Genomic DNA, 13951 nt, shown 5'->3' with positions numbered 1-13951 from the left:
GGTCAAAGGACATTTAACAAACTACCAAGTTTGCAAAATCTGTGTGTTTTTTTCTTTTCTTTTCTTTTTAATCTGTGTGTTTGTTTTGTTCTGTTAGAATTGTAACACAATGGTATGGTTGCTGATGACATGATAAATAAAATAAATTATGGTATTATTTATGAACCCCCGGTGACACAGTGGATTAAACTGCTGAGCTGCTAAACTTGTTGAGTTAAAAGTCGCAGGTTCGAATCCGGGGAGCGGTGTGAGTTTCCGCTGTCAGCCCCAGCTTCTGCCAACCTAGCAGTTCAAAAACATGCAAATGTGAGTAGATCAATAGGTACCGCTCCTGCGGGAAGGTAACGGTGCTCCATGCAGTCATGCCAGCCAATTGTCAATTGTGTGCCAGCTTAAAAGTCAAAATACACACAAGACATAATAAGTACCCATTATTAAGAAGTTGGTTTGAGCTGGCCAATTTCATTTTGAGTTGGGGAAGCAACTGGTGGAAACCATATTCTGGATTAGGGCCTGTTGCAACCCAGAGCAGGAAACTTGACCCTCAGACAACAATCCACCACACTTGGCTTCAGGAAAACAATCCTTTTTTATTGATGAAAGATTAATACAAAATAGAGGGAAAATACAAAGGTAAAAAGCCACAGTAAAAATCAGCAACAAGAAATGTCCATAAACAAGATCATGAAACCCACAGCTAAATTTCTGAATCCTGGAACCTGTTAGCAAATCACTAACCGTACTTAGGACAACTAGAAAACCTCCAAGGAACAAGGCTGGCACATGAATCTGGAACAATGCCTGGTCTGAAGCTGGATTCAGAGCAGGCATATTTAAGGCCAAGAGACACGCCTGAAGATTTTGTTTGGATTTCTTTCAATCTGGCTGACCTGCGTAAACATTGGGCTTCTCCCCAACTCTGCCAAATCTGCCCCCGCCTATCCTCATTAGGCAGGCCAGGTGCCTGATCCTCTGGAGAGCTAAAACTGGGAGAAAAAGGGAGTGAACCGTCTCTGCTTGGCTCGGAATGTATGTTCTCATGGGAATCTTGACTTTCGCTTTCCAAGGCTGTAGGATTTTCACTACTCAAACCATCATCATCTAAATTGGCCTCAGAATTCACATTGACATCTACATGGGCATCAGGAAATACAATCAGAGAGTTAGGTTCAAGTTCACACACAGGCTGAACCCCAACAGGGCCCTGGATTTCCATACTTCACACTTTCTTCCTTTCCCCCAGTTTAACAACACCTTCAAGGATCACTGCTAGCAAGGGATATTGTCTCAATACGATGGAGATGATGACAGATGGTATTTCACCAATGGCAGTAGGACAATGAGGACCCTCCTGCTTTTAGTCTAAATTTTGAATGAACCGTCCAATAGGCCAGACATATTTTGGAGATGTGGTCCAGCAGCTTGGATCACTCCTTTGAAGTGCAGACTAAAACTTGAAGCGGAATTGTCATATCATTAACATCGAAGCTGTTAGTTAGGCCGGATGGTGATGGATTAAAACTTGGATTCAATATTTATTTATTTATTTATTTATTTATTTATTTATTTATTTGGGGTGCTTATACCCCGCCCTTCTCAACCCCCTAGGGGGGACTCAGGGCGGCTTGAGCACCACCATAGCTAGCCAGTGAAATGGGGAAGCTGTAGAGTAGACAAGTAGCTTCTTCTTAAGACCTACTGAATCAATTGTTGAATAGTTTATCAACACACTGGGGAAAACTGTTAAGGTGTTTCAGATGAATAGCAGTGGGTTGCTATCGGTTTTTCGGGTTATATGGCCATGTTCTAGAGCATTCTCTCCTGACCTTTCGCCTGCATCTGTGGCAAGCATCCTCAGAGGTTGTGGGGTTTGTTGGAAACTAGGAAAATTGGGTTTATATATCTGTGGAAGATCCAGGGTGGGAGAAAAAAAAACTCTTGTCTGTTGGAGCTAGGTGTGAATGTTTCAACTGACCACCTTGATTAGTATTTGATGGCCTGATAGTTTTTAGGTGTGGCTTGCTACAGCTTGGGGAATCCTTTGTTGAGAGGGGATTAATTGTCCCTGATTGTTTCTTATCTGGAGTTTCCCTGTGTTTGAGTGTTGTTCTTTATTTACTGTTATAAATTTAGAGGGTTTTTTTAATACTGGTAGCCAGATTTTGTTCATTTTCATGGTTTCCTCCTTTCTGTTGAAATTGTCCACATGCTTGTGGATTTCAATGGCTTCTCTATGTAGCCTGACATGGTGGTTGTGAGAGTGGTCCAGCATTTCTGTGTTCTCAAATAATATGCTGTGTCCAGGCTGGTTCATCAGGTGCTCAGCTATGGCTGACTTCTCTTCTAAGTAGTCTGCAGTGCCTTTCATGTTCCTTGATTCGTGTTTGGGCATTGCTGTGTTTGGTGGTCTCTATGTAGTCTCCTCCACAGCTGCGTGGTATACAGTAGACTCCTGCAGAAGTGAGAGGATCCCTTTTCACTTTCTTTGGGGTGAGTGAGTGTGAAGGGCTGACTGAAGTTGGAAGTAATGACAAACTTCAGACTAGTTATATCAGTTATGTTGAAGGGAAGATGTTGTTACATCTATGGAGAGGATCTATTTGGATCCTCTTCATGTCTTTGTTACTGTTGTCCCAGTTGACATAATGAAAAAATGGACTCACAATGTGGCTTAACACCACTTAAAGCAATTTCTATAAGTATAGCACCCATGTTGCCTGAGTTTGCGGTGCCAGACATGCCATTTCCAGTCCTCATATTGCCAGCTGGGTGACCACCATCCTCCCAGTGGGAAACTCTTGTCACTTTTCCATTTCTAAAAAGATGAGAAGACTGGCACACAGATGTTAAAAGCCACCTTTCCAGGCTGCAAGAAAAGCTGACTAATTAGCATCTCCAAAAGGCTTTGAAGATGAAGCCACTCTGTGTTAAGTGCTAATTATTGTTATTGATGATAGAAGAGCAAGGAAGCTCTTCCCGAGGTCCTTCTGCTCTCCTTTTCCTCTCTTCAGAGTTACAGATTCATCAAAGATGTCCCATCATCCGGGGACAAACATCACTTGTCCCTGGTTCAGTGTGCGGTATTGTTTCACTTCCCTTTTTGAACAGAGGCTCTAAGATGGTATCAATCAAGAAAAGGAGGCTTCCTGAGCTTTTGTCACAAAGACTGAGAGTTTCTGAAGTCTCAGCTGCCCAGAGATAATCTTTTCTCCGAAATTCAGAGTTTAGTGGAACATTGGTATCCAGTATTGGGGTTTTGTTTCAGGATCTGCCTGTAGATATCAAAATCCATGGAAGCTCAGGTGGTGTAGTAAAATGGTGCCCTCTATATAAAATGTCAAAAATTTTGCACTCCAGAACAGGAATAACCCTGTACACACGTTGAGTAGGAAAACAATCCTTTTTTACTGCAGATAAGTAAAAAAAGAACATTAAGGTAAAAAATATGCTTTAAGAAAATAGCTAAGTCCAGAAAGGTAGGAAGAAAAGCAGGAACGAAGTATTCCAAGGCAGGGTTCAGCAAAATTCAAAAGCAAAGTTCAGACTTTTGTAATAAAATCCAAAGAACCAGGAAAACATTAATCCACAGCATGAGTATATAATCCCAAGGGACAAAGAGTCAAACCATGAACAAGAAATCCTTAACATGAATCTTCCAAGCAAGACTTCCATAGAACAAGAACTAGGACTTAGCAGGATTCTGAAACAATGCTTCATCTGACTATATTTTCCCTGGTGAGAACTTTATATCCCAACATTCAGAAACTAGTTTCATTTTCCTTGACTGCTTCTCGCCCTTATATGCGGGAAGGGAACGGCGCTCCATGCGGTCATGCCGGCCACATGACCTTGGAAGTGTCTACGGACAATGCCGGCTCATCGGCTTAGAAATGGAGATGAGCACCAACCCCCAGAGTCAGACACGACTGGACTTAATGTCAGGGGAAAACCTTTACCTTATCTGAACAATCAAAGGAATCTCTAGGTGACCGTCCAGCATCACTCTGCATCAACATCCACTGGTCAATTTGGAAGACCTAAAAATTCCCAGAGAGAGACTCTCTAAGAACACCTAGGTCCTTCAGAGCACTTTTGTAGCCAGCTTTCAGCAGTAGTTGACCACAGAGTCATGCTGAAGGACTTAGAGATTCCGAGAGAGGTGTTCTCACAAGTAAAAATAAATAAAAAGTTTTTTGTATTTATGGTTATTCCACTTTCACAGGGATATTTTTGCTCTTAACCTTAGTGAATGTGGAGGGCTGAAAGTAGGATACTCAGTGTGTTCCGTATATACTCAAGTATAAGCCGACCCGAATATAAGCCGAGGCACCTGATTTTACCACAAAAAACTGGGAAAACATATTGACTTGAGTATAAGTCGAGGATGGGAAATGCAGCAGCTACGGGTCAGTTTCAAAATAAAAATAGATACCAATAACATTACATTAATGGAAGCATCAGTAAGTTGACTGTTTATTAATATTTACATAAAACTGTAAGACTTTCCAACTCTGACTAAACCATTATTCTAACCTTCTTCAATGTACATGTGTTTACATATCCTTCCAATAATAATAGAGTAAAATAATAAATGTAATAATAATAAAAATAATAAAGCTAACCTATAAAGGTAATAATGTAATGTAATAATAATAATAATAATAATAATAATAATAATAGAATAAAATAATAAATAACCTTGACTCGAGTATAAGCCGAGGGGAGCTTTTTCAGCCTAAAAAAAGGCTGAAACACTAGGCTTATACTCGAGTATATACAGTAGTTGGAAGTGCAACATACATTGATCACATTTTTTTCACAACAGCCTTTCCAAGATGTCGAGATAGGATTTCTTATTTTCAGAGCCACCCCTATACAGTGAAGTAAGCCAAAGGGCAATGGTTTGCTCAAAAACCACATGATAAACCTAGTAGCTGAACATGAAACTGAGCTTAAGCTGGGTTGCTGTGAGTTTGCCGGGCTGTGTGGCCATGTTCCAGAAGCATTAAGCTACTTGTATTTAGAGTCACCCGACATGACTGTCATCTCCCATAATGGTTATGTGTTTGCAGACTGATATATTGGTGCATTATGGGACTGGAGCCTTATTCTTTTTTGTTACAAACTTAACAACCTGACAATCATGTTGATAGGGTTTCTTTCCTTCCCAAGGTGCCTGATGGTTCAGTGGTAGCTCTGGTCTCCAAGCAAGTCACAGCCTACAATGCGGTCAACAATTCCACTGTCTCCAGGACTTCTGCTAGCAAGTACGGTAAGGGCCTTTGCACTTTTATTGGGTTTTCAACTTGGTATCCCATCTTTCCACCAAAGAGTGTACATGGCTTTGCTCCGTACTCCTTTTCCTCCCAAGAACACCATGAAGCAAACAGGATGAATGGTATCACAGCTGAACCACGACACTACATATATATGGAAGCTAATTGTGCTGACACGCGCTGGGCCTATAGTAATTGTCTTTTAAAACAGGATGTGCTCTTTGTGCCCAGCGGGATGCCGGGGTGCCTCGGCTGAGAGGCCCTATGGATTTTCCTAAACAAAGTCTTTGTTGTTCATTCGTTTAGTCGTCTCCGACTCTTCGTGACCTCATGGACCAGCCCACGCCAGAGCTCCCTGTCAGCCGTCACCACCCCCAGCTCCTTCAAGGTCAGTCCAGTCACTTCAAGGATGCCATCCATCCATCTTGCCCTTGGTCGGCCCCTCTTCCTTTTGCCTTCTACTTTCCCCAGCATAATTGTCTTCTCTAGGCTTTGCTGTCTCCTCATGATGTGGCCAAAGTACTTCAACTTTGTCTCTAGTCTCCTTCCCTCCAGTGAGCAGCCGGGCTTTATTTCCTGGAGGATGGACTGGTTGGATCTTCTCGCAGTCCAAGGCACTCTCAGAACTTTCCTCCAACACCGCAGCTCAAAAGCATCGATCTTCCTTCTCTCAGCCTTCCCTAAGGTCCAGCTCTCACATCCGTAGGTTACTACAGGGAATACCATGGCTTTGACTAGGCAATGGATCTTGGTTGCCAGTATGACTTTTCTAAACAAAGTCTTTAGAAACTTGGAAAGTTTAACAAAGTTCTTTATTATTGCTTAGATCTTCAACAAAACACACACATTCTTCTTAACTTGCCCACAAAGGACAGGCAGCTTGCTTTGTGAAATATTTCTTTCTTTTACAAGGAAAACTCTCTGACCCCTCCCCGGGCAATCTGTCTTTAGGCTGGCTGGCGTGGGGACTTACTCTCGGTTCCAATTTGCCTTTTGGGTACCCGAGTAAACCTTACCGGCCAAAACTTTGGAGATTTTCCAGCTGGAGACCTTTGAATCTGTAAAACTGTTTTCTTCAGAAGCTGTAGGGCTGTCTTCCCCAGAGGCTTGTAGAGCTGTAAGGCTGCAAGTTCCCCAGCCAGAGCTTTGAGAACTGTCTTTCCCAGAAGCTTTGGGACTATTTCCCCCCGGAGCTTTGTAAGAAACGGAGCTTCTCTACAGGTGGTAAAAGCTCTCACATCCTGTAACTGAGCTTCTAAACTGTAAGACTGAACTAAAAACTTTCATTTTCCTCCCAGAACTCTGGGGAAAGGGGCGGAACTAAAGAACTTAAAGATGATAGGCAGGTGGCTGGCCCTATGGCTGCAGCCTGGAAGGAACCACCCAACTGCAAAAGGCATGGCCAAAACAAACACATGATAGCCATGTATAAAAATGTGTGAGGAAGTCACGGGGAGGAGGGAGCAAGCTTGTTTTCTGCTTCCTTGGAGACTAGGACGTGGAACAATGGCTTCAAACTTCAAGAGAGGAGATTCCATCTGAACATGAGGAAGAACTTCCTGACTGTGAGAGCCGTTCAGCAGTGGAACTCTCTGCCCCGGAGTGTGGTGGAGGCTCCTTCTTTGGAAGCTTTTAAACAGAGGCTGGATGGCCATCTGTCAGGGGTGATTTGAATGCAATATCCCTGCTTCTTGGCAGAATGGGGTTAGACTGGATGGCCCATGAGGTCTCTTCCAACTCTTTGATTCTATGATTCTATTCTGTGTCCAGGTTGGTTCATCAGGTGCTCTGCTATGGCTGACTTCTCAGGTTGAAGTAGCTCCTTGATTCGTGTTTGGTGAACCCTATGTAGAGAAAACTATTAGATTTTTTTTCCTTCCAAGCTGGGAACAAATAGTGATGGATTTGTTTTCCATCCCCACCTCTGTAAGTTTTTGGAAAACCTGTTCAAATCCTGACCTATTTCCAGATAATGACTGTGAGGTCAAAGGTCTGAGTGGTAGGTAAAAGAAGAAGGAATGAAAAAAATGGCAGTAATACTTTGAATGGGATCTAAATAGCTCAGGTCAGGACCCGTCAACTAAAGACCCATGACTTGAGCTATGGCCATGGTGCTCCAAGCTGCTTCCGGCAGTAATTAATCCAGTTTGCAATGCATTAATGAGGTTTCTGAGCGCAATCCCACACTTCTTCCTGACCCCTGATCTTTGCTTGCAGCAGTTGACAATTTGGACCCACTTTAGATATTTAACCTTTAAAAAACCCATAGTCTTCCCATTCAGTGGAAGGATTTGCATATTCCTCTCTTAAAGCTGCAAGAACGTCTTCTGAAAGCCCACTTGTGGAATTTAGATACAAGGTGCTCATGCCTCCCCAAACTACACCTTCTATGAGTCTATAACATTGAGCCATGGAAGTTAAAATGGTGTCAAATTGCGATATTTTCTAGATGCACCCCTAGTCCAGCTTGGTTTCCATAGCTGGTCCAGGTCTGCTGTTTACTTAGGCGATCCCTTGTTTTCCGAGGAGGATTGTCTTCCAGTATTCTTGTGGGTCCGTATATGTCTGTGGAGCCCTATTCTTGCTCTGCATCTTCTTCCGCAGTGAGGGCATTGGTTTCCAGGTGGAAAGCGGTCTCAGTCGGGGTTGGCTTTCCTCTTGGCATGCTTCTCCCTTTCGCCCTCCATTCGTGCCTCTTCAAATTCTGCAGCACTGCTGGTCACAGCTGACCTCCAGCTGGAGTGGTCAAGGGCCAGGGCTTTTCAGTTCTCAGTGTCTATGCCGGAGTTTTTAAGGTTGGCTTTGAGCACATCTTTAAATCTCTTTTCCTGTCCACCAACATTCTGTTTTCCGTTCTTGAGTTTGGAGTAGAGCAACTGGTCGGGCATCCGGACCATGTGGCCGGTCCAGCAGAGTTGATGGCGGAGGGCCATTGCTTCAATGTTGGTGGTCTTTGCTTCTTCCAATATGATGACATTTATCCACTTGTCTTCCAAGAGATTTGCAGGATTTTCCGGGGGCAGCGCTGATGGAATCGTTCCAGGAGTTGCATGTGACGTCTGTAGACAGTCCACGTTTCGCAGGCATATAGCAGGGTTGGGAGGACAATAGCTCTATAAACAAGCCCCTTGGTATCCCTACGGGTGTCCCGGACCTCAAACACTCTCTGCTGTAAGGCTTCCCCTACCCCAGTTTTCCTCCTGGAAGAGCTGAGAGATGGCTTTCCACCCTAAAATCATATCCATGTGAAACATTTCCTGAAATTTTTGCAATTTCTTGCTTTCAGAAAACATGATCCGCTACACGGGAAGCCCAGATAGCCTGCGTTCCCGGACACCCATGATTACGCCTGATCTGGAAAGCGGGGTCAAGATGTGGCATCTGGTGAAGAACCATGAACACGGAGACCAGAAGGAGGGCGACCGAGGGAGCAAGATGGTGTCAGAGATATATCTGACAAGGCTGTTAGCCACCAAGGTATGTAAGAAGAGGAGGTAAAACAGAACCGGGGATGTCCATTCTTCTCGATTACAACTTCCAGAATCCTGAGAGTTCCTAGAATATCTGAATTTTGTTGGATTCTGGGTTTGTCCTCCAGGAAAGTATGATGGTTTTATAGTTTGATATGATATGTTCATTGTCATATTGGTTGTATTGTCTATGTCTATGATGGGGCATTGAATTTTGGCTGGAGTTTGTAAGCTGCCTTGAGTGTCCTGTGGGGTGAGAAAGGCAGAGTAAAAATGAAGTAAATAAATAAATAAATAAGTGTTGGACAGGATGTAGTTGGATTAAATGAGTAATCTCAAATGTTAGGTTGGACTTCTGTATAAAAATCAATTTTGCATTATACACTTGTATAATATAAAACAATTATTGGAACAATATGTTGTTGAAGGCTTTCATGGCTAGAATCACTGAGTTGTAGGTTTTATGGGCTATATGGATACATTCTAGAAGCATTCTCTCCTGATGTTTTGCCTGTATCTATGGCAAGCATCCTCAGAGGATGCTTGCCATAGATGCAGGCAAAATGCCATGAGAGAATGCTTCTAGAACATGGCCATATAGCCCAAAAAACCTACAACAACTCAATTATTGGAACATTTGATTTCAGACACACATTATCTACTTGCTTAATTAGGTAATCCCTCATAGTCCAAGTATAATTGCCTTCCAAGTGTAGTTAGTGTCTTGGCAGTGGGCCCGTAGATGGTTGTGAATCTCTATTCTTGATCTGCATGTTCTCCCACAATGAGGACACCACTTTCTAGTGGTGTCCAAGTGGTTCCTTGTCTGGGTTGGCTTGATGCACCTTCCTCTTGGCACAATTCTCCCTTTTACCCTCCATTTGTGCCTCTTCAAATTCTGTAGCACTGGTGGTCACAGCTGACCTCCAGCTAGAGTGCTCAGAGGTCAGGGCTTCCCGGTTCTCGGTGTCTATGCCACAGTTTTAAAGGTTTGCTTTAAAGAAAGGACAAAAAGGACAGGTTTTTTGTCCTTTAAAGAGAGGACAAAAAGGCATGCTCTGTGAGTTATTTATTTATTTATTTATTTATTTATGGTACTTTTACCCCACCCTTCTCAACCCCCGAAGGGGGACTCAGGGCGGCTTACAGAAAAGTCTGTCCTGGAAAGCACAGTCAAAACACTCCCAAAAGATGGCCATCCATTTATAGCAACCCTGGGCTATATATCTGTCATAATAATATCGATAAGTCTATTATATATATATATATATATATATATATATAGATATAGATATAGATATAGATATAGATATAGATATAGATATCTATATGTCTATAACAATAATATCTACATCTTTATAATAATATCTGTATATCTGTAAAACTATGGCTTTTAGGCTTCCATAGCGTTGGTCCATACCAGTTATAGTGGTGTCAAACGGCATTAATTCTACACTGTAGATGCATCCTATGACTTTGGAGACCACTGGAGTTCAAATCCCTGCACAGCCTTGGATATCTTCTAGGGCAAGTGCTAAGTACTGATAAAAAAAGCAGCACATATCTCCGGCTGCTGGACAGACTCAACCTGATTTGGAAGAGCCGCTTGACTTCTCAGTGCACAGATTATCCATCAGTCAAGTATCTCTGGGTCTCAGAAGTAGTTAAAACCTGTTTTTAGGAACACCTTCTTGATGCATCCCCATTGTCTGGAACAATGTGGTGGGTTTTGTCTAATATGAAAGGGACTGACAAGGAGGGGAGATATTTTGCAGAGGAGAGAAAGGGAGAGAGAGAGTTCTCCAGTGAAGAGTTTGACAAGGGGACAGCCCCTCCACGGAGGTGCCAGCCTATAGCAAGGTGTCCGGGTGGTGAGCACTCAATATGTCACTGCTCCATGTGCTTCATGGGAGATGATTTGCCTGACAGCTCTATAACTCTCTACAGTTGACTTTCGGCCCAGGAATGCCAAGGACGGCGGTTTAACACTTGATGCTTTCCATGCGGCACCACCTCCCTCGTCGCTTACTTTGTTATTTACGGGGAATTGATTTTGCTGACACTTTAAAAGTGCCAAACAGGAAAAAGGAGGACAGGCAGAAGCAGGCAGTGAGTGCCTGGAAGAAAATAAACTACCACAAATTGTGTAACAATGGAACCCATCAGCTCAGGTGTGCCACCCTTGGGCTCTGATCCTTTCTTGACCCCCATTACAAAATATAGCAACAGCAAGGAGTTATTGACATCTAGTTGCCCTTCAGTTCTTAAAAAGCAGGCCAGCATCCCCATAGGGAGAGGAAGAAAATTCAAAAATATTCAAAACATTGTTGAAAAGACATCCAGCATTGTGTTCATGGAGCAGATCCTCCAAAAAGTGTTCTTGCCATACATCAAGGGAGCCACTGACCGCATAGGGAAGCTGATGAGGAAACACAACCTACAAACTATCTACAGACCCACCAAGAAAATCCAACAAATGCTACGTTCAGCAAAGGACAAGAGGGATCCTCTCACTTCTGCAGGAGTCTACCGTGTACCATGCAGCTGTGAACAAGTCTACATAGGGACCACCAAACGCAGCATTGCCCAAACATGAATCAATGAACATGAAAGGCACTGCAGACTCCTTCAACCAGAGAAGTCAGCCATAGCAGAGTACCTGAAAAACCAAGCTGGACACAGAATATTATTTGAGAACACAGAAATGCTGGACTGCTCTTGTGAAGCTCTATTCTTGATCTGCATGTTCTCCCACAGTGAGGACACCGATTTCCAGGTGGAAGCCATTGAAATCCATTCTCCAAACCAAGAATGGGCGACTTTAAGGGCAGGTTGACTGGGGGTGCATCTAGACAGCCCTTTTATTGCGGTAACTCCCACAATAAAGAAGGGGCTGTCCAGATGACATCCTGGACAATCCCAAATTCATTCACCACAAACCAGGAAAACCCTGATTTGTAGCGAATTAATTAAATAGTAGATTTATTCCGCGCCTTCTTGGAAGGCGTAGGATAAACCCACTATTTCTGGTGTCTGGACTCCAATCCCGAGACCATTCCCACAGGTTTTTGGACTAAATTAGTCCAGAAAACTGTGGGAATACCGATCCCCCTCCCCCAAAGTCCCCAACCCCCTTTTAAAACTAAAGAAAACTTACCCAGTCTCCAGTACACCATTGAAGCAGCTCTTCCGGTGCGTAGAAATGACACACCAGGAGAGCGGGGAGGAGGGAAGGAACGATTTTCCTCCCCACCCTCCCCTCACTCTCCAGGCACATCATTTCTATGCACTGGGAGAGCTGCTGCAGCAGTGTACTGGAGGCCAGGTAATTTTTCTTTACTTTTAAAAGGAGTTTGGGAGCTTTGAGGGAGGGTCCCCAGAAGTTCTGCTGGGCTAAATCCTGGCAGAACATATGGACACCCCCCCCCCCCAAGAAGCATGCCCTTTCCAGAGTGGGTGTAGACAGACTCCCAAGAACATCCATGATTTTAAAACGCGAATGATCCTGGGATAAAGGGCTGTCTGGAACTTCCCTTGGAGATCTCTCATTCATGTGGTTGCCACATGTCAAAGTTGACTTGATGGCAATTAACAACAAGAAACCTCTACAAGATCAAAGCTTGGGTTGCACTCTACTCCTGAGTCAAAACATCTGTTGTGACACTGGCATAGTGTTATAGACCCGGTCCCCAGTTTCATTGGTTCAATAACTTTTGGACCTTCTGGGGATGGGTCAACCTTGCTTCTGACACAATACTAATTCATGTTTTTCCTCCTACCAGGGCACTTTACAGAAGTTCGTCGATGACCTCTTTGAGACAATCTTCAGCACAGCGCATCGTGGCAGCGCACTGCCCTTGGCCATCAAATATATGTTTGATTTCTTGGATGAGCAGGCAGACAAGCACAACATCCATGACCCTCATGTGCGGCACACTTGGAAAAGCAACTGGTGAGTTTTTTTTTGGGGGGGGGCGGGGGTGAGAAAGCCACGTGTGTCTGAAGCAGTAGAAGAGCACTGTGATGGGATTAATGGATGGATCCATGGGTGTTAATAGGGATTCGTCTTTATGAGGCATAGAAGGAAGCATTTATAAGAGAGCTTTCCAAACTGTGTGTCATAACATGTTAATGCATCAGCTGCAGTGTTTAGGCATGTCACGCAAAAGTAGGAAGTCTATATGAAATAAGCAATAAATCATATATTTTAAATATATAAATGAATGGCATTGATGAGATATGTTGTGCCCCCATATGTTTCATTATTACAATTTATGTGTGATCCCTACTTCTTATAAGGGAGTGGTTTAACCTCTGGTTTGCTAGTAAACCAGAGGTTTGAGAGGAGGCTCTGTGAGAGTGAAGCTGTTTATCTGCATGAAAAAGAAGCCCAGCGTGGAAGCAAAGAAGGAAGTATAAAAAACTTTATTTGTGTTATGGAAACCTTGTTGTTGTAAATAGTGCAACCATATTATTTTACTACAAAGAAATGCCTCCTAAGGAAGATATAACATGGTAATGCAACTATTCCCTGAACACCTGACAAATGGATCTCCTTCTCTTGGCATAGGGGGTCATTAAAGTTACAGAAGGATCATAAACACAGATGGGTTACAGATGCATAACTCCAGGTTACACAGTCCTGTCTAGATCTAGGGAAGTCATGCTACCCCTCTATTCTGCTTTGGTTAGACCACATCTGGAATATTGTGTCCAATTCTGGGCACCACAATTCAAGAGAGATATTGACAAGCTGGAATGTGTCCAGAGGAGGGCGACTAAAATGATCAAGGGTCTGGAGAACAAGCCCTATGAGGAGCGGCTTAGGGAACTGGGCATGTTTAGCCGGAAGAAGAGAAGGCTGAGAGGAGATATGATAGCCATGTATAAATATGTGAGAGGAAGCCACAGGGAGGAGGGAGCAAGCTTGTTTTCTGCTTCCTTGGAGACTAGGACGCGGAACAATGGCTTCAAACTACAAGAGAGGAGATTCCATCTGAACACGAGGAAGAACTTCCTGACTGTGAGAGCCGTTCAGCAGTGGAACTCTCTGCCCCGGAGTGTGGTGGAGGCTCCTTCTTTGGAAGCTTTTAAGCAGAGGCTGGATGGCTATTTGTCAGGGGTGATTTGAATGTAATATTCCTGCTTCTTGGCAGGGGGTTGGACTGGATGGCCCATGAGGTCTCTTCCAACTCTTTGATTCTA

General features: G+C 43.5%; 1 protein-coding gene across 3 annotated transcripts in view; it reads left to right on the top strand.

Moving 5' to 3' along the window:
* PLXNA4 (plexin A4) overlaps positions 1-13951 on the top strand; it is a 770557-nt gene that overhangs the window by 716959 nt on the left and 39647 nt on the right. For all 3 annotated transcript variants that reach the window (XM_067469348.1, XM_060776421.2, XM_060776422.2), the window contains exons 27-29: positions 5173-5272; positions 8563-8753; positions 12529-12698. In XM_067469348.1, coding sequence (XP_067325449.1) covers positions 5173-5272; positions 8563-8753; positions 12529-12698 — 461 coding nt within the window. The remainder of the gene's footprint in view (positions 1-5172; positions 5273-8562; positions 8754-12528; positions 12699-13951) is intronic.

The sequence above is a fragment of the Anolis sagrei genome, chromosome 5, assembly GCF_037176765.1.
Source record: "Anolis sagrei isolate rAnoSag1 chromosome 5, rAnoSag1.mat, whole genome shotgun sequence".
NCBI classification, from domain to species: domain Eukaryota; kingdom Metazoa; phylum Chordata; class Lepidosauria; order Squamata; family Dactyloidae; genus Anolis; species Anolis sagrei.
Note: the sequence above shows the minus strand (reverse complement) of the source record. Positions and strands in the feature narration are given on the sequence as shown.